This window comes from Erinaceus europaeus, chromosome 21 (genome assembly GCF_950295315.1).
Source record: "Erinaceus europaeus chromosome 21, mEriEur2.1, whole genome shotgun sequence".
Classification (NCBI taxonomy): Eukaryota; Metazoa; Chordata; class Mammalia; order Eulipotyphla; family Erinaceidae; genus Erinaceus; species Erinaceus europaeus.
In genome coordinates this window covers 9,220,888-9,241,514 of record NC_080182.1, presented here as the reverse complement: position 1 = coordinate 9,241,514, position 20,627 = coordinate 9,220,888, and the positions used below count along the sequence as shown (strand labels likewise).

Here is a 20,627-nt window from a genome sequence, read left to right as displayed (position 1 = left end):
ATGAGTACTGACTTCTGGTGACAGAATGTTATTTTTGAAGTCTAGAACTGTCTCTACCCTCAATAGATTTTAAGGTAATTTATTTAATTATTATTTATTTATTGCAACCAGGGTTGCCGGGGCTCAGTGCCTGTAGGATCAACACACCACTTCCTGTGGTCATTTACCTCTTCCCCCCTTTTTTTGGTAGATAGAGACAGAGAGAAATTGAAAGGGAGGGGTGGGGTGAGGTAGAGAGGCAGAGAGAAACACCTGCAGCCCTGCTTCACTGCTCACGAAGCTCCTCCCCCTTCAGGTGGGGCGAGAGGCTTAAATGCAGGTCCTTGCACATGCTAATGTATGCATTCTACCAGGCGCACCACCACCTGCTCCCTTAAGTTCTCTTTCTTAACATTTTTATTATCTTTATTTGTTTACTGGATAGAGACAGCCAGAAACTGAGAGGGAAGGGGGTGATAGAGAGGGAGAGAGACAGAGAGACACCTACAGCCCTGCTTCACCACTCTTGAAGCTTTCCCCCTGCAGGTGGTTAAGATTTTTTTTTTTTAAATCAACTCTTTTTCATTTACTTCAATAAAATGAGGAGAAAGGGTATGCAAATACAGTGCAACCGGGCTAAGAGTAGTGGCTGCAGATTTAGAAGGAACTACTGAACTGCATAAAATTAGATGTTTGTTTAATAATAACTCCAAGGGTTTATTGGGTGTGGATAAAGGAATTTCATTTTTATTCCTAAAGGAAGTGTTGCTGGGGGTTTACTACTCTGAGCCAGCTTTTTCATATCTGTCTGTCTATCTATTTATCATCTCTACATCTTGGTTTATAGAAAGAGACAGAGGCAAAGGGAGAGACACAATGTGAGGTTAACCACCAACGTGGTGGGGGCTGGGCTTGAAACTGGGTTGGACGCATGGAAAACTAGTGCACTGCCTGGGTGAGCTATCTTGTCCACCCACATCCCATTATTTAAATACGTCTGTCAATGGCATTTCGTAAACGGGTAGAAGCATCAGAGCGGTAGCTTGCTCTTAGAGTGGAGTTAGTCGGTTGTTTACAGTTGTCAAAAGCAGCCGCTACTTTGTTTTTTTTTCTCTTTCTTCCTTTCTTTCTTTCTTTTTCTTCCTTTTTAAATTTGTTTATTTGTTGTAGTTATTGTTGTCGTCATTGTTGGATAGGACAGAGAGAAATGGAGAGAGGGGGGCAAGACAGAGGGGGAAGAGAAAGATAGACACCTGCAGACCTGCTTCACCGCCTGTGAAGGGACTCTCCTGCAGGTGGGGAACCAGGGGCTCAAACTGGGATCCTTACACCAGTCCTTGTGCTTTGTGCCACCTTCACTTAACTCGCTGCGCTACTGCCTGACTCCCACTTTTTAAACTTTTATCTTTATTTATTTATTTCTTTGGATAGAGACAGCAATCTAGAGGGAAAGGGTAGATAGAGAGTCAGAGGCACAGAGTGACACCTGCATCCCTGCTTCACCACTTGTGAAGCTTTCCCCCTGCAGGTAGGGACGAGGGACTTGAACCTGGGTCCTTGTGCACTGTAACCTGTGTGCGCTCAACCAAGTGTACCACCACCTGGCCCCAGCTTCTACTTTCCAAAAAAGAAAGAAAAAAGTCAGATCAGAGGTATATCCCATAAGTAGATTTTGTATAACTTTCCTTTCCCTCCCCCCCACCTCAGTCCTCAGTAAAGTCACCAGGAGAGAGAAAAATCAACTTTTAGAATAATTTCTTTCTGGGTATCAAAATAAACACTAAAAGGTTTCCAACTTTAGAAGCCTTAAACTCCTGGCAAATCTGGACTTCCTGCTTCCATTCAGATTCCTACAGAGAGAATTAAATTCTTGGCAAAGTTTGACAGTTCCAGGCAGTTTTGGTCAAATGGATCCTTTTGTTCTTACCTCAGCAAACGCATCCCAGCAGTGGCCCCCAGGTAAATCTGGGTGGAGTCGCGGAGGTGTGCTGGAATCTGCCAGGTGACATTTCGCATGCAATCCTCAAAAGCTTTGGGAGCATCTTGGGGCTTCTTCCAATAGCTAGAGATTCCAGGGCCTGAAGAGCAACCAGTTAGCATCTCCCCATCCCCGCCCCACACCATTCCCAGGAACCAATGAAAGCAATCCCACCTCTACATATAAAACAAATCAACTTTGGAAATGAATAGGCGTGAGTAAGGGATTACAACAGAGATATAAGGTAAACCCCATGCAGTCACACTGATGAATCAACTCCACAAATGTGGAAACAAAGGGTTATAAAGATTAAAGGTAATATGAAGGGTCTGGCTGGCGCTGCACCTGGTTGAGCGCACACGTTACAATGCGCAAGGACATGGGTTTGAGGCCCCGTCCCCACCTGCAGGGGGAAAGCGGCAGGTGTCGCTGTCTCTCTCCCTCTCTATTTCCCCCTTCCTTCTCAATTTCTGGCTGTCTCTATTCAATAAATAAGTAAATAAAGATAATAAAACATTTAAAGATAATTTTTTTTAATGCTGGAACTGGCTTATTTTAAGAAAGCTGTTGGGAGTCAGGCGGTAGCGCAGTGGGTTAAGCACACATGGTGCAAAGCGCAAGGACCGGCGTAAAGAACCCGGTTCCAGCCCCTGGCTCCCCACCTGCTGGAGAGTCATTTCACAAGCAGGTTGCAGGTGTCTTTCTCTCCCCCTCTGTCTTCCTTTCTTCTCTCCATTTCTCTGTCCTATCCAACAACAACGACATCAATAACAACAAATAATAACTGCAACAATAAAAGAAAAAACAAGTGCAACAACAACAAAAAAGGGAGTAAATAAATAAATAAATATTTAAAAAAGAAAGAAAAGAGAGCTGTCATCCATGGTGGTATCCTGGACTTGCGTTTGCGAGGCTCCAGGTTGGCTCCTCAGCACCATCCACAGTCAGAGCTGAGCAGTGCTCTGGTTAAAACTAAAACCATTACGGAAATGTCATGTCCAAACAAAGGAGGGAAGACGATGAACATCTCCCACTGCGACAACCATCAACTCCTGCTTCATCTCCCTGGAGCACAGACAACTGCAGACAAGGTGTCATCATTTCACTTGGCGAATGTTTTAGCATGTAACACTACCAGAAAAGAACTCTGTTAAGTGAGCACAGCCTTAATCCCATTATTACATCTATCCTTAAGAAAGAACAGAAAGAGAAACGCAAAGAATTTGACTGAGTTAGGAGTATTGCACCCAAGTAAAAAAACTCTGGGGGGGGGGCAGGTTTTCAGCTTCACTACACGGGGTGGGGGTTGGGACACAGACCTTTGGTGGTGGAAATGGTGTTAATATACACTCCTATTAATTTATAATTTTATAAATCACTATAATAAAATAAAATAGGTCCTTAATATAATAGAAACATGTAAGCTGTACATTTACTCCACAGTAAAATTTTTATTAAATATTTATTTATTCCCTTCTGTAGCCCTTGCTTTTTTATTGTTGTGGTTATTATTGTTGTTATTGTTGTCGTCATTGTTGGATAGGACAGAGAAATGGAGAGAGGAGGGGAAGACAGAGAGGGGGATAGAAAGATAGACACCTGCAGACCTGCTTCACCGCCTGTGAAGCGACTCCCCTGCAGGTGGATAGCCGGGGGCTCAAACTGGGATCCTTATGCCAGTCCTTGTGCTCTGCGCCACATGCACTTAACCCGCTGCACTACCGCCGGGCTCCCCACAGTAATAATTTAGCTTTCCTTCTCCTTTCCCCCATTTCTGTCTCTCTAGTTTGTTGGAGTCAGAATTCAGATAAATTTCATTCATGTAATCAGCTGATATCCTATTAACTTTTTTTTTCTTTACTGGGGGCGGGGGCAAAGGTTAACAGTTAACAGTAAAATACAGTAGTTAGAGTTGGGAGATCCAGTTGCACAATCGGTTAGCGCGCGGCACTTATCCAGTAGTTGAAGTTGCTCCATGTATAAGATTCCCCAGTTTTCCACTTAACAATTCAGCCCCCAAGAGGTCCTCCTCTGCCATGTTCCAGGACCTAAACCCTCCCTCACCCCAGTCTTTTCCTTTGGTGCAATACACCAAACCCAGTCCAAGTTCTGCTTGCATCAATTCCTTCTCATTCTTTCTTTCTTTTTTTTTAATATTTGTTTATTTATTCCTCTTTTGTTGCCCTTGTTGTTTTATTGTTGTGGTTATTATTGTTGTTGTTGTTGGATAGGACAGAGGGAAATGGAGAGAGGAGGGGAAGACAGAGAGGGTGAGAGAAAGACAGACACCTGCAGACCTGCTTCACCGCCTGTGAAGCGACTCTTCTGCAGGTGGGGAGCTGGGCGCTCTAACGCGCCCAGTGAGCTTAGCCCACTCTTCCCAATTCCTTTTCATCTATAGGTCACAAAAACAAACAAACAAACAAAAACTTTTTTAAATTGGGGTAATGTTTTAAAAGACAACTGTGTCTCTGGGGTACAATGTCACATCTCCCTGAAGTTAGTGCTAGACTTACTCTGGTCCTTGTGCTTCACACCATGTGTGCTTAACCTGGTGCGCTACTGTCCGACTCCCCAGAGCATCATTCTTACATTGATGCCAGGGATCGAACTCAGGGCCTCATGCTTGTAAGTCTAATGCTTCATCCACTGTGCCACCTCCTGGGCTGCTCTTTTAAATACACACACACACACACACACACACATATACAAATAGACAACCCCACCAATGTGTCCTGGAGCCCCGCTTCCCCAGAGCCCTGCCCCACTAGGGAAAGAGAGAGACAGGCTAGGGGTATGGATTGACCTGTCAGTGCCCATGTTCAGCGGGGAAACAATTACAGAAGTCAGACCTTCCACCTTCTGCATCCCACAATGACCCTGGGTCCATACTCCCAGAGGTATAAAGAATAGGAAAGCTATCAGGGGAGGGGGTGGGATATGGAGTTCTGGTGCTGGGAATTGTGTGAAGCTGTACCCCTCTTATCCTATAGTTTTGTCAATGTTTCTTTTTTATAAATAAAAAATTAAATAAAAGTAAAAAAGAAAAAGAAGTGGGTGGGGGAAGGAGTCTTCTGGGAGTAGAGAAATCATGTAGGCAGGGAGCCCCTGTGCCCAAAACAAAACACACAAGACTAACTGTATTAGTGAACAAAGTAAGTTATAAAAGATGTCTGATTCCATTTATATACATACACACTGGCTTCCATTTTTATTTTCTTTATTTAAAAAAAATATTTATTGGATAAAGATAGCCAGAAATTGAGAGGGAAGGGGGAGCTAGAGAGGGAGAGAGACAGAGAAACACCTGCAGCCCTGTTTCACTACTCACAAAGTTTCTCCCCTGCAGGTGGGGACTGGGTGCTCGAACCCATGTCCTTAGGCACTGTGACATGTGTGCTCAACCAGCTGCACCACCACCTGGGCCCCCTTTGCTTTTATTTTTTATTTTTATTTTTTTAATTTTTTTTGCCTCCAGGGTTATTTCTGGGGCTCAGCGCCTACACCATAAATCCGCTGCTCCTGGAGGCCATTTTCCCCCCTTTTGTCGTCCTTGTTGTTGTAGCCTTGTTGTGGTTATTATTGTTGCTTTTGATGTCATTCATTGTTGGATAGGACAGAGAGAAATGGAGAGAGGAGGGGAAGACAGAGAGGGGGAGAGAAAGACAGACACCTGCAGACCTGCTTCACCGCCTGTGAAGCGACTCCCCTGCAGGTGGGGAGCTGGGGGCTGGAACCAGGATCTGCGCTTAAAGTGCTGCACTACCGTCCAACTGCCCTAACCCCCCCCACACTTTTTAAAGAGCCACTTGTTTGCTCGTGTAAGAGAGAAGGCCAGAGCATCAGTCACTCTCCCACATGCAATGGGAAGGATCATACTCAGGGCGCCATCACTGCCATGCCCAGTCCTCTCATCACGGCACAGCTCCTGGCTCATTTTCTTTCTTTTTATTTAGAGAACCACACTCCTAAATTTACTGATGGTTCACTGCCCTTTTGTTGCCCTTGTTGTTATTATTGTTGTTGTTGCTGTCATTGTTGTTGGATCGGACAGAGAGAAATGGAGAGAGGAGGGGAAGACAGAGAGGGCGAGAGAAAGACAGACACCTGCAGACCTGCTTCACGGCTAGTGAAGCAACTCCCCTGCAGGTGGGGAGCCGGGGGCTCGAACCGGGATCCTTGAGCCAGTCCTTGTGCTTTGTGCCCCCTGCGCAGATCCAGTCCTTGTGCTTTGCGCCACCTGCGTTTAACCTGCTGGGCTACCGCCCAGCCCTCCTGGCTCATTTTCAAAACAGGAAAAACCAAATAAGCAAAAGCTCAAAGAAAAGCAAGGAAGACTCAACATAAAATTGAGGTTCAGCGAGTGTAAGGGCATGCCCTTCCACGTGGCTGGTCCAGGTGCAAAGCGTAGCACCATCTGGGAATGCCACAGCATGGCACCAGGGATTCTCCAATGTCCTGGTCAGTCAGTCAGTCAGTCAGTCACTCCTTCTATTTCTTTCTTTCTCTCTCTCTGAATAAATGTTGGTCCAGGGCCTGTGAAATAACTCACCTGGATAGTGCTTGGTTAAGCGCACATGTTACAATGCACAAAGACCAGGGTTCAAATCCCTGGTCCCACCTACAAGGGAAAAGTTTTCTTTTGTGAGCGGTGAAGCAGGGCTGCAGATGCCTCTCCATCTCACTCCTTCTCTATCTCCCCTACCCCCTCAGTTTCTGCCTGTCTCCAATAAATAGATTTTTAAAAAAAACACAACCACCATATAATTCTCTCTCAAAAAAAATAAATAAAACAAAACAAAAACTTGATCTAGGTGTGGTAAAATTGTACATGTAATAGACCCTGGCTCTACAAAAGAAATAAAAATCCAGGCTTTGCCAGGAATGGCATGGTAGTGGTGGTGGTGGTGGTCATTAAAGATGCTGGTAATATTCTATTTCTGAGGTTGGCAGCTCATAAGGCCAAATCCAGTTCACCACCTTCTTTTTTTAAATACAGCCTGTGAGCTAAGGTAGTTTTACGTTTTTAAATAGTAGGAGGAAAAAATTCGAAGAAGAATGTGACATATACGAATATATAAAATCCAAAATGCCAAGATCTAAGGCCTATTAATAAAGTGCCACTGAAATGGACTTAAATGCAGACTTCTTTCTTTTTCTTCTTCCTTTTTAACATATATTGTCCACTCCCCTCCATTACCCACAGACTGGTTACCCTAATCCCTGTCAGAAGATAATTCTCTATGATTTCCTTTGATTTCTGCATGTCCTACGAGCAGAGACACTGGCTGCCTTTGCTCTAGATCATCTTTTCAAGGTTGTCTGTGTGTAGGCTCAGAAGACGAGAGAGTATCCCCGCCACCAACCCCAAACAAAAAGTAGACTCGCTCAGTGTTGAAGATCAAGCTTTCAGATTCCCTAACCTCAGCGTTCTATTTCTGTAACACAACCTACAGAGCAAGTGGGTACTATTGTGCCCATGTCACATCATCCAGTGCAAACTGGGAGCTAGGAGGACCTGAACCCCTGGGCCGGCGGGGGGGGGGGGGGGGGTAGACAAGACAGCATAATGGTTATGCAAAGAGACTTCCATGCCTGAGGCTCCAAGGTCCCAGGTTCAATCCCCTGCACCACCACAAACCAGAGCTGAGCAGTGGTGCACCTGGTTGAGTGCACACAATACTGTGCATAAGGACCTGGCTTCAAGTCCCCAGTCCCCTCCAGCAGGGGGGAAAGCTTTAGAATGATGAAATAGTGCTGCAGGCCCCCCACCCCTCTCAATTTATCGGTCTCTATCCAAAATAAATAAAACTATTTGGGGTGAGGGAGATAACATAACGGTTATGCAAAGAGACTCTCATGCCTGAGGTTCCAAAGTCCCAGGTTCAATTTCCCACACCACTATAAGCTCTGGGGGGAAAAGAAAAAAAGAAAAAAGAAAAAAGAAAGAACTAGAGAACTTGGATCTCAGTTGCTGACGCTCTGGTTACTGCTGATACTAAAAAGTAATATATCATCTTCTCTTATAGCTTCCATGAGTGTCCATGAAAATATAGGATAGTTAAGTGCACATGGTGCAAAGTGCAAGGACAGGCCAAGCCCCCAGCTCCCCACCTGCATCGGTGTCGCTTCATAAGCGGTGAAGCAGGTCTACAGGTGTCTGTCTGTCTTTTTCTCCCCCTCTCTGTCTTCCCCTCCTCTCTCCATTTCTCTCTAACCTATCCAACAACAACGGCATCAATAATAACTACAACAACAATAAAAAGACAAAGGCAACAAAAGGGAAAATAAATAAATATTTTTTAAAAATTCAGGAGTTGGGCAGTAGCACAGTGGGTTAAGCACAGATGGCGCAAAGCACAAGGAACGGCGTAAGGATCGCGGTTCAAGCCCCCAGCTCCCCACCTATAGGGGAGTCACTTCATAGGTGGTGAAGCAGGTCTGCAGGTGTCTGTCTTTCTCTCCCTCTCTCTATCCTCCCCTCCTCTCTCCATTTCTCTCTGTCCTATCCAACAACGACAACAACAACAAAAATAACTACAACAATAAAACAACAAGGGCAACAAAAGGGGAATAAATAAATAAATATTAAAAAGAAGAAGAAGAAGAAAATATGGGATAAAAACTCACACCACTCTCAGTTCTCAGCATGGCCCCCTCCCCAACCACATGCACACAGATGTTCGTTAGGCTAGAAAAATGAGGCCCAGAGGAGGGGAGACTGGTCTAGGGATGAAGACCAGTTCTGACACAAGGGTTCAAACTGTCCTACCCTGATGCCAGTACTCATTCCCTGTCTTCAGGCAACCCCTGCCTCAGGACGACGTGTGGGCTCCATCTTGCCTCTCTGTGGGACTCACAGACACATTCCGGGCCTTACCTTTCACACCACACTTGTAGGTCTCACTGACAACTCCAGTGTTATTCTTCTTCTCCAACGGCCACTGATAGACGTAGAATGTGGTTCTGGAGGACCCAGCGTCCAGCACGATCCCATACTGAATAAAACAGGAAAGTGAGAGTCAGAAATGGGCTGGGCCCATCTTGGATGGAGCTTGAAGAAATCATGTGAAGTGAGATAAATCAGAAACAGAAGGATGAATATGGGAGGATCTCACTCACAGGTAAAAGTTGAAAAACAAGATCAGAAGAGAAAACACAAGTAGAACCTGAACTGGAGTTGGTGTACTGCACCAAAGTAAAAGTCAGTAAGTAGGAGTACAGGTCCTGGAAAAGGATGACAGAGGACCTAGTGGGGGTTGTATTACTATGTGGAAAACTGAGACATGTTATGCATGTACAGAATATTGTATTCACTGTCAAATATAAAACATTAATCCCCAATAAAGGAAAAATGAAGATAAAAAAAAAAAACAGGCAAAAGAAAAAGAAATGGGGACTTCCGGAGGCGGAGCTACGAGCAGCAGATCGCTTTCTCTCCTCTCCTCTCCTCTCCTGGATCACTAGGAATACCAAAGGAGACCACCCGGACCGAAACAAGACAGGACTAGAATGACCACAGAAACCCAGTAAATCACCCGTGAGTACAAACACGCGTGGCTGGTGACAGAGAGGAGAGAGGGGCCTAAGGAGAGATTAAGTGACTGCTAACAGTTTGACAGTTTGTCAGTGGAGACACCACCTCCAGTCTGCTCCACCAACAAGGGGACAGCTGAAGGGAGGAAAGGACTCCCCAGAGACTCACCAAGTGCAACTCTGAGTCTCCACTGCTACTACCCTCAGAATCTGGAGCAGCAACAGGGACGGACACCAGGGTACAGAGATCTAACCTGGAAACTCAGGAGAAGACCTATACCTCGGTGGCATAGCTGAGGGGCTGTGAAAGTCTCTTTGCATAACCACTGGATTATCTCTGCCACACCCTGCTTTATCTCTTGGTCAGGAGTCAGTGATTAAGCCAAGAAGCCTATTGATAGTTTAAAAGCCCTCAGGCTACCATAGCCTACAGGGGAAAAAAAAAAAAAGGCTTTTACACCACTGAACTCCAACTCAGGGATTGAAAAAACTGTTAACTTATATAAAATGGTTAAAACAACAAGAAAAAATAATGGAGACTCGAACCAGGACAATAGTCCAGCTAAAAGTCCTCCAGAGGGCGAAGCACAAAACAACGAGTTCAACATCCAAACATTAGCTAAGGAAATAATAACAGGAGTGAGTAAAGAATTTGAAAAAATTGTAATCAGAACTGTAGGAACAACAAATGAGAATATGGAAGAAAATTCTAATTATCTCATGGTTATTAGAGAGCTGAAAGCTGAAATTGCTGAGCTAAGAAGGCAACTAGCTGAACAAGCTAAAACAGTATCAGAGCAGGGCAACAAAATAGATGAACTCCAGAAAGCAGTAAAGGGCAGAGAGAATAGAATCAATGAGGCTGAAGACAGAATTAGCAAGATTGAGGATGAATTAGAGACAACTAAAAAAGAAGTAAGAGATCTCAAAAAGAGATTAAGAGATGCTGAAAACAACAACAGAGTCCTATGGGATGACTTCAAAAGAAACAATATACGCATTATTGGCTTACCAGAGGAAGAAAGAGAAGGGGAGGAAGAAAGCGTTCTCCAGGCCATAATAGCTGAAAATTTCTCTAGTCTAGACAACACCAAAGACATAAAGATTCAAGAAGCCCAGAGGGTCCCAAACAGAATTAACCCAGACCTAAAGACACCAACACATGTCATACTTAGATTGGAAAGGAATAAGGATAAAGAAAGGATCCTCAAGGCTGCAAGAGAAAAACAAAGAGTCACCTACAAAGGAAAACCCATAAGATTAGCAGCAGACTTCTCCATCCAAACACTACAGGCCAGAAGAGAATGGCAAGATATCTATCGAGTGCTCAATGAGAAAGGCTTTCAGCCAAGAATACTATATCCTGCTAGATTGTCATTCAGACTAGATGGAAGCATCAAAACCTTCTCAGACAAGCAACAGTTGAAGGAAGCAACCATCACCAAGCCTGCCTTGAAAGAAGTTCTGAAAGGTTTCCTATAAACAACCAGACCACCACAAATAGAACATATATCAAAACACTCTAAAACTCTACAAGAATGGCGTTAAAATATCTTCAATCTTTGATATCAATAAATGTGAATGGCCTGAATTCACCTATTAAAAGACACAGAGTAGGAAGATGGATCAGAAAACACAACCCAACAATATGTTGTCTACAGGAAACTCACCTAACGCAACAAGACAAACATAGACTTAAAGTGAAAGGATGGAAAACTATCATTCAAGCCAATGGCCCACAAAAAAGGGCAGGAACAGCTATTCTCATATCTGACATGATAGACTTTAAAATAGATAAGATTAAAAAAGATAGGAATGGACACTACTTAATGCTCAGAGGATCAGTCAATCAAGAGGACTTAACAATTATTAATATCTATGCACCCAATGAGAAGCCATCTAAATACATCAAACTTCTACTGAAAGAGCTACAGCAATATATTAACAGTAACACAATCATAGTAGGGGACTTCAACACCCCACTCTCTCAACTTGACAGATCATCCAGGAAGAAAATCAGTAAAGACATAAGGGAGCTAAATGAAGAGATAGATAAACTAGAACTATTGCACATTTTCAGAGTCATTCATCCCAAGAAACTGGAATACACATTTTACTCAAATCCACATGGATCATTCTCAAGAATAGACCATATGTTAGGCCACAAAGACAGCATCAGCCTATTCAAGAGCACTGAAATCATCCCAAGCATCTTCTCACACCACAGTGGAATTAAACTAACACTTAACAATCAACAAAAGATTAGTAACAGTCCCAAAATGTGGAAGCTCAACAGTAGACTTCTTAACAACTTCTGGGTCAAAGAGGAAATCAAGGAAGAAATCAAAATGTTTCGAGAGTTCAATGAAAATGAAGACACAAGCTATCAAAATATTTGGGACACAGCTAAAGCAGTCCTAAGAGGGAAGTTCATAGCTATACAAGCACACATTAGGAAACAAGAAAAGGCACAAATAAACAGCCTGATTGCACATCTTAAAGACCTAGAAGAAGAACAACAAAGGAACCCTAAAGCAACCAGAAGGACAGAAATTACTAAAGTTAGGGCAGAAATAAATAACATTGAGAATAGGAAAACCATACAAAAGATCAATGAAAGTAAATGTTGGTTCTTCGAAAGAGTAAACAAAATCGACAAACCTTTAGCCAGACTCACAAAACAAAAAAGGGAGAAGACCCAAATAAATCGGATAGTAAATGAAAGAGGAGATATCACAACAGACACCGCAGAAAGAAATGGACTGGGCCTCTCTGAGAAGTCTGAGGATGCCTTTTCCCAGTGGGTCATTGAAAACCTCTAAAAACTCAGGAGGATTCCCTCCATCCTACCTCCTCTTAGAGACAGCTAAGAAGAAAATAAAAAATTCTCTAAACCAACTCTGTCCCCTTGGATAGTGGGGAAAGCAGATGCGGCAAGGGAGTGTTAGGTATTCTGGGAGATTGTCCTCTGCCTCCACCATACATTTGAACCATGAGATGGCAGGAGGGGGGATTTTTTTTAACTCTCATGATAAAGGATGAACCCCAAGACCCATTCAATCAGAACTGTTGGGAATTGATCCAGGCATGACAGTTTTGAAAATTCCCACAGCGATTCCAATCTGCAACCAAGGTCAAGAATTATTCTACCAAGGGTCTTGTCTGCAAGGGCCAGGCCCCTGCTTCCTGTTCCTAGACCTCCAGGGTATGGACACAGGAAGCCCCAGGTCTCTGGAGGGAAACAAATAGCAGTCACTTGCTGCTATAGTTACAGTTCAGTACTGAGTCACATTTTCTCTGTTAGATTGCACTAGGACGTCCTGGGTACACTGGTATTTGAACTTAGCCTCTTAGTCTCAGCCTTTCAGTCTGATGACTGCTGGTCGGGATCCTGACAGGACATCCACAGAGTAAGAAAGAGGCTCAAAGGAGAATCAAGTGCAGGCCAAAACCGTGGGAAACCAGGTGCTACTGAGGTCTGATCCTCCACGTGAGTGGCCTGCCTCACCACCTTGCCTCTGACGCCACTTTGCTATAAGACTAGAGGACGGATGATAAGAAACCAACTATTGGGGCCAGGTGGTGGCACACCAGGTCGAGCGCACATGTTGCAATGCACAAGGACCTGGGTTCGAACCTCTGGTCCCCACCTGCAGGGGGAAAGCTTTGTGAGTGGTGAAGCAGTGCTGCAGGTGTCTCTCTGCCTCTCTCCCTATCACCCCCTTCCCTCTCAACTTCTGGCTGTCTCTATGCAATAAATAAATAAAGATAATAATAATAATGATAAAAGAATTTTCAACCATGATGTCAACTGACTTCCCTGGGCAGACAACCCCACCAATGTGTCCTGGAGCCCTGATTCCCCAGAGCCCCATCCCACTAGGCAAAGAGAGAGACAGGCTGGGAGTATGGATCAACCTGTCAATGCCCATACTCAGCGGGAAAGCAATTACAGAAGCCAGACCTTCCACCTTCTGCACCCCATAATGACCCTGGGTCCATACTCCCAGAGGGATAGAGAATAGGAAAGCTATCAGGGGAGGGGATGGGATACAGAGTTCTGGCAGTGGAAACTGTGTGGAAATGTACCCCACTTATCCTATGGTCTTGTCAATCTTTCCATTTTATAAATAAATAAAAATAGAAAAAAAAAGAAGGAAACTGATCGACTCCCTCTCCAGCCAGACCTGTACCCCACTAAACTAAGGTCCCTTGGTGACTGAACAAAAAAGGTCTCCCACACCACACCAGGCACCAGTGTCTCAACAGTCACCCCAGCAGACTTGGCTACCTTACAACTCAACCAAGGTGCGGGATACAGGAGGATGAGAGTCGGACAGACCCAGACTTGACCTGAAGTCTGTGAGCCTCGGTTTCCTTACTTACCAAATGGGGACAATGAAAAAAACATACTTCCAGAGAGAAAGAAAGGACTTATCTGACTGTTCTCTGCAACGGACAGTCAAAAAGTGCCAGAGAGACAGGTCGATGGCTGAGGTGACATGAAGGCTAGAAGGGGCCAGTCTCAACACGGCTTGATTCACTAGTCGGGCTTGGTGGAGAGTAGTAGCTTATCAGAGGACTGTGAGCCAACCTGGGAAACTAATTCGACCCATCAGGTCACAGCAGAAAGGATGGGTCTCAGAACCAGTGACCCTGCAGGTCCCTCTTTACCAAGTGGCGGCAAGATACAGTAATGAAGGGGTACTGCTCATATTGGACTCTGAAAATGATGGCCCTGGAAGACAGTGACTGGGGGTGCAGAAGGCAAAAATCCCAAGGGGGGAAATAGGGGCTTAATGCCAATCAATACAGGAGGGGGCCCAAGTGCTCTGTTTCGTCTTGAATTTGGTAGAGCAGGTCAAACCAGTCGCAATGGAAAAAGGGGGAGGGAAAATTTCAAGTTTTAAGAGCTCTACTTTCTTTTTCTTTTTCTCCCCCCAACCCACCAGGGTTATTGTTCAGCCAAAATGAGCAGTGTTTTGGTTGATGTCTCTCTTTCTCAAATAAATGGATAAGTAAATATAATTAAAAAAAAATTTTTTTTTTTGGAAGAGCAAGGGAAAATTCTTGGACTTCCCATTTGACAATCAGGAAGGAGGTGAGTAAAGAGTAAAGAGGTCTAGAATCTTGGCCTTGGGAAAGGATGGATTGAGATTCACTACTGGCCTTTCCAACCACCGGCCAAACCCACCTGCAATATAGTGTTCACTAAGCCCACCTTTGATAGTGCACCAGATAAACGAGGTAATTCAGGGGAACATGTTCATTAAATTTAACAACAGTACACAAAGGGTAAGAACTACTGGGGGGGTGTTAGTGGTTGCGCACCAGGTATGAAGTAAATACTATGGAGCTCAAGGACCTGTGCAAGGACCCCAGTTTAATCCCGTTCCCCAACTGCAGGGGGGTCACTTCACAAGTAGTGAAGCAGGTCTGCAGGTGTCTTATCTTTCTCGCTCCCTCTTTATCTTCCCCTCCTCTCTTGATTTCTCTATCCTATCCAAAAAAATTTTTAAAAATGACCATAGGAGCAGTGGATTCGTAGTGCAGGTACCAAGCCCCAGCAATAACTCTGGAGAAAAAAAAAAAACTACTACTGATAGCAATCCCAATTATTTTATGTAGTTTATAGAAGTCAGTGCATGGGACTTGGGTAAGCAGCTTCTCAGCATTATGCTGTCTCAGCTAATGCTTTTAGACAACCACGTAATTAATCTGTTTTACCACTGGATGGTTGCATAAGCTATTTTTTTTTAATTTTCATATTTATAGGGATTGAAATCCTTAAGGCACCAAATGCCATAAATTCAGGGAGAGTTTTCTTTAATCCTTGAGTAAAGTAGTCTCAGAATGTTAGATCAAACTTACCCACAGACCCAAGGCAATATTCGTTTATTTTTTCTTATTAAAAAACTTATTTAGAAAGATTACCTGAGACTGCAACAAGACAAGACCAGGACTACTTTGGGAACCCACCAAGTTACCAGTGAGCGCAAACACGTGTGGCTGGAGGACAGAGAGGAGCCTAAGGAGGGACTCCTGGGGCCAAGCCCCATATCTACTCCTGAGCGGCTGGTAACAGTCCAGTAGTTTGCCAGTTGAGGAGCCACCTCCAGTCTGTTTTTACCAACAAAAAGACTGCTGAGGAGAGGAGAGGAGTCCCCTAAAAGTCACCAAATGCAACTGTGTGTCTCTGTTGCTACTGCCCTCAGAGGCTGGAGCAGCGGGGGGGGGGGGGGGGGGGGGGAGGTCCTGTGCTGATATGGGGGGGGGGTTAGATGGGCAGAGAACTGACCAGGAAACTCAGGAGAATATCTACACCCTGGTGGTCTAGTAGTGGGGTTCTACAGTGGGAACCTTTGCATTGTTCTCCTGAGGAGACCATGGTGAATAATTGCCTCAGAACCTACAGACTATAAAAGGGACTTGTTTTAGAAACTCACAGGGCCCAGCAGTGCTGTCTGGTTTGGCAGAGAAGCTGAATTGAGCCCAGAGCTTTGGATCCTTGGGGTGTGAGAGTCTCTTTGCATAACCATTGTATTATATCTCCCTAACCCTGCTTTATCTCTTGGTCAGGAGTGAGTGATTTAAGCTAAAAAACCTACTTATAGGTAAAAATCCCCCAGCCTACCATAGCCTACAGGGAAGAAAAAGAACAAAAGAGGCTTGACAGCCACTGTCCTTCAACTCAGGGATTGAAATAATATTGAAACAACTGTTATTTCCACAACTGTGAACTCTTTAAGTACCTTACTTAGACACAAGTCAAGCCAGGCAAGAGTAATCAGTGGCTGAAAAGTGCTGAGAGAAGGAACTCATAACACACTGTAATAATGGTTACACAAAGGAGAAACAATGGAGAAATGAACTAGGACAAAAGTCCAGCTAAAAACCCCCCAAAGGTAGAAACATGGAAAAATAGGATCAACATCCAAATGCCAGCTAAGGAGTTAGTCACAGGAGTGAGGAAAGAGCTTGAAAGAATTGTCATTAGAAATGCAGAAACAACAAATGAGTCTCTCAAAGAATGAATGTGATTAGCTGAAATCTGAAATAGCTGAGCTAGGAGCACAACTAGCTGAAAAAGCTAAAACAGTATCAGAACAGTGTAACAAAATAGCTGAGCTACAGAAAACAACAGAAGGGAGATAGAATAGAATAAATGGGGCTGAAGACAGAATTAGCCAGGTAGAGGATGAATTAGAGACAACAAAAAAGAAGTAAGAGATCTCAAAAAGAGATTAAGAGATACTGAAAACAAGAACAGAAACATATGGGATGCCTTCAAAAGAAATAATATGCACATTATTGGTTTTCCAGAGGAAGAAAGAGAGGGAGGGGAAGAAAGTATTCTTCAGGACATAATAACTGAGAACTTCTCTAGTCTAGACAATATAAAAGACATAAAAGCCTAGAGGGTCCCAAACAGAATTAACCCAGACTTAAAGACACCAAGACACATCATATTTAGAATGAAAAGGAATACAGATAAAGGATCCTGAAGGCTGCACGAGAAACATAGTCTTTCCACTTACAGAGGAAAACCCATAAGATTAGCAGCAGATTTCTCCAAACACTACAGGCCAAAAGAGAATGGCAAGCTATCTATCAAGTGCTCAATGAGAAAAGCCTTCAACTAAGACTACTGTATCCTGTTAGACTGTCATTCAGACTAGATGGAGGCATCAAAACCTTGTCAGACAAGCAACAGTTGAAGGAATCAACTATCACCAAGCCTGCCCTGGAAGAAATTCTGAAAAGGTCTTAAAGGTCTCCTATAAACAGTCAGATCACCATAAACATGCCATATATCAGAACACTGTAAAAATCTACAATAATGGTATTAAAATATATTGAATCTATAATATCAATAAATGTCAATGGCCTGAATTAAAAGGCACAGAGTAGGAAGATGGATCAGAAAACACAACCCAACCATATGTTGTCTTCAGGAATACCACTTAACTCTACAAAACAAACACAGCCTCAAAGTGAAAGGTTGGAAAAGTATCATATAAGCCAATGACCCACACAAAAAAGGACAGGAACAGCTATGCTCATATCTGACATGGTAGCCCTTAAAATAAATAAAATTTAAAAAGATAGGGATGGACATTACTTACTACTCAGAGGATGAATCAATCAAGAGGACTTAGTGATTATCAACATCTATGCACCCAAGGAGAGGCCATCTAAATACATCAAACATTTACTGAAAGAGTTACAGCAATATATATATTTTAAAATACTTATTTATTTATTTATTCCCTTTTGTTGCCCTTGTTATATTGTTGTAGTTATTATTGTTGTCATCATTGTTGGATAGGACAGAGAGAAATGTAGAGAGGAGGACAAAGAGGGGGAGAGAAAGATAGACACCTGCAGACCTGCTTCACCGCCTGTGAAGCAACTGTCCTGCAGGTGGGGAGCCAAGGGCTCAAACTGGGAATCTTAAGCCGGTCCTTGCGCTTTGCACCACCTGCGCTTAACCTGCTGTGCTATTTGCCTGACTCCCAGAACTACAGCAAAATATTAACAGCAAGCAACATTGTCATAGGGGACTTCAACACCCCACTCTCTCAGATTGACAGATCATCCAGGCAGAAAATCAACAAAGAAACAAGGGAGCTAAATGAAGAGATAGATAAACCAGAACTGGACATTTTCAGAGTAAAAACAGTGACTTCACCATTTTCAGCCCATCTTGGAAGGGGCTTGAAGAAATCATGTTAAGTGAAATAAGTCAGAAAAAGAAGAATGAATATGGGATGATGTCACTCACAGGCAGAAGCCGAAAAACAAGAACAGAAGAGAAAACACTAGGCAGAGCTTGGACTGGAGCTGGCGTATTGCAGCAAAGTAAAAGACTCTGGGGTGGTTGGCAGGGGAGGGCTCAGGTCCTGGAACATATGACAGAGGACCTAATGGGGATTGTATTGTTGTGTGGGAAAATGAGAAATGTTATGCATGTACAAACTATTGTATTTACTATCAACTGTAAAACATTCATCCCCCAATAAAGAAATAAAAATAAATAAATTTTAAAAATAAATAAATAAAGACTTAATTAAAAATCCTCTTACAAATACCCTTTGAACAGTCACTAGTAGCAGCAAGACAGAGAAAGGCCTCATAAATGCTAATGAGATTCAAACAGTACAGCCAGTGAACGACTTGGCTCCTATGGGCCTCCAGTTAATTAGGGCTTTTCACATTTTTAGAATCACCAGAAGACAAAAAATTATCTAAATAAATAAATAAAATAAAAGTGGCCCTCAGAACTCAACATACATACTATTTGGCCCTTTGCAGGAGAATTTGCTGAAAATGACTGAAAACACTCAGGAACTGTCTTCATTTTTTTTTTTTTTTTTTTTTTAACCAGAGCACTTTTCAGCTCTGGCTTATGGCGGTGCGGGGGATTGAACCTGGGGCTTTGGAGCCTCAGGCTTGAGAGCCTCTTTGCATAACCATTATGCTACCTACCCTCTGCCATTTTATTTCATTGGGGGGGGTAATTAACAGTGGTTTACAAGGTTGTAAGATTACAAGATACACAGCACCCACTACCAAAATTCTCCCCATGATAACCACCTTTGTCCTTACAAAGTTTTAGAGACAGTCTGTTTACCTCTGTTTTTTTTTTCCTTTTTGTAAGTTTAGTTTCATTCAGTTCTACAGATTCCATATGAATGACATCATCCAGTAGCTGTCTTTCAACTCTACATATTTTGCTAAGCATAATCCCTTCCAGTCCCACCCATCTGATCCTAACGGACCCAAGATGTAAATATGTATTCCATAGAATACTAACAGCTCTGCAATCTCTTTACTTTCCCTTTGACCTGCCATCTGCATGGGCATTCTGACAATTCATGCAAGGGTGACCTATCTAGTTCTCAGCCTACCAGAGATCATTTAGAGATGGACTGACAAAGGGTGGAGAAAGGCTTCTGGAACAGAGCACAAAATCCTAAGAATCTGAAATATCATGCCATATACAAAAAAATATAACCTAAAAGACCATTTTGAATTCTTAAGTTTCTGTTCACTTTAGTCAGGTCAGAAAAGGAGTCTGGATTCCTGGTCTTCACTCATGATTATGGGAGTGGGTTCTAGAGGAATATTCAAATTGGGGAAAATAATAATAATCTATATACACTCATATGTCTTTGGTAACCATCTGCAATTCTAGTCTTTTTTTTAAGTTTTTATTTTACTTTTCTGATTTTTTTAAATTATCTTTATTTGTTGGAGACAGCCGGGAACCAAGAAGGTAGGGGAGACAGAGAGACACCGGCAGCCCTGCTTCGCCAATTGCAAAGCTTCCCTCCCCCACAGTTGGGGACTGGGGGCTTGAACCTGGATCCTTGCACATTGTAACCAGGTGTACCGCCACCTGGCCCCACAATTCTCGTTTTGATTCTTACAGTGAGGAGGCAAAGCAAGACCACACAGTCCTTGAAGTCCATCATCAGTCCAGTCTCAGACATCACAGACCTCGCATGTCTTCCCGGCCTCTGCCCTGACACCAGTCTTTTCACATTTACCTTTAGTACTGAGTGGTGGACTTCTTTCTGACGAATCTGAATGACTGTGATTGTCACAAGTGCCGTAATGCTCACAAACAGGGCCACCAAGGCAATGATAGCTGGGGTTCGAGAGAAGGTCTTGAGGCCTAAAATAGGAAGACCCAGAAGACACATGAAAGGAAAATAGAAATTAGGAACTGTTTTTTTGTTGTTGTTGTTTTGTTTTGTTTTTGCCTCTAGGATTATTGCTGGGGGCTCGGTGCCAACACTATGAATCCACTGCTCCTGCCATTTTTTCTATTTTATTGGCTAGGACAGAGACAGATTGAGGGGGGAGAGGGAGGTAGATGGAAAGATAGATGATAGATGATAGATAGATAGATAGATAGATAGATAGATAGATAGATAGATAGATAGATGAAAAAGAGAGAGAGAAACCTGCAGGCGTGCTTCACCACACGTGAAGCAGATCCCCTGTAGGTAGGCAGCTAGGGCTCTCACCCAGGCCCTTGGGCTTAGCACTGTGTGTGCTTAACCAGGCACACCACCACCCAGCCCCACACTGATTTTCTTTATAGAATCCCTGGCTGGCTGAGCTC

The 20,627-nt window shown here is 43.4% G+C and overlaps 1 protein-coding gene across 1 annotated transcript in view; it reads right to left on the bottom strand.

The window, feature by feature from the left end:
• ENTPD3 (ectonucleoside triphosphate diphosphohydrolase 3) overlaps positions 1–20,627 on the bottom strand; it is a 42,328-nt gene that overhangs the window by 14,708 nt on the left and 6,993 nt on the right. Inside the window, exons 3-5 of the mRNA XM_060180357.1 lie at positions 20,047–20,174; positions 8,838–8,955; positions 1,907–2,057 (exon numbers count right to left, since the gene is read on the bottom strand). Of these exons, the coding sequence (XP_060036340.1) occupies positions 1,907–2,057; positions 8,838–8,955; positions 20,047–20,174 (397 nt within the window). The remainder of the gene's footprint in view (positions 1–1,906; positions 2,058–8,837; positions 8,956–20,046; positions 20,175–20,627) is intronic.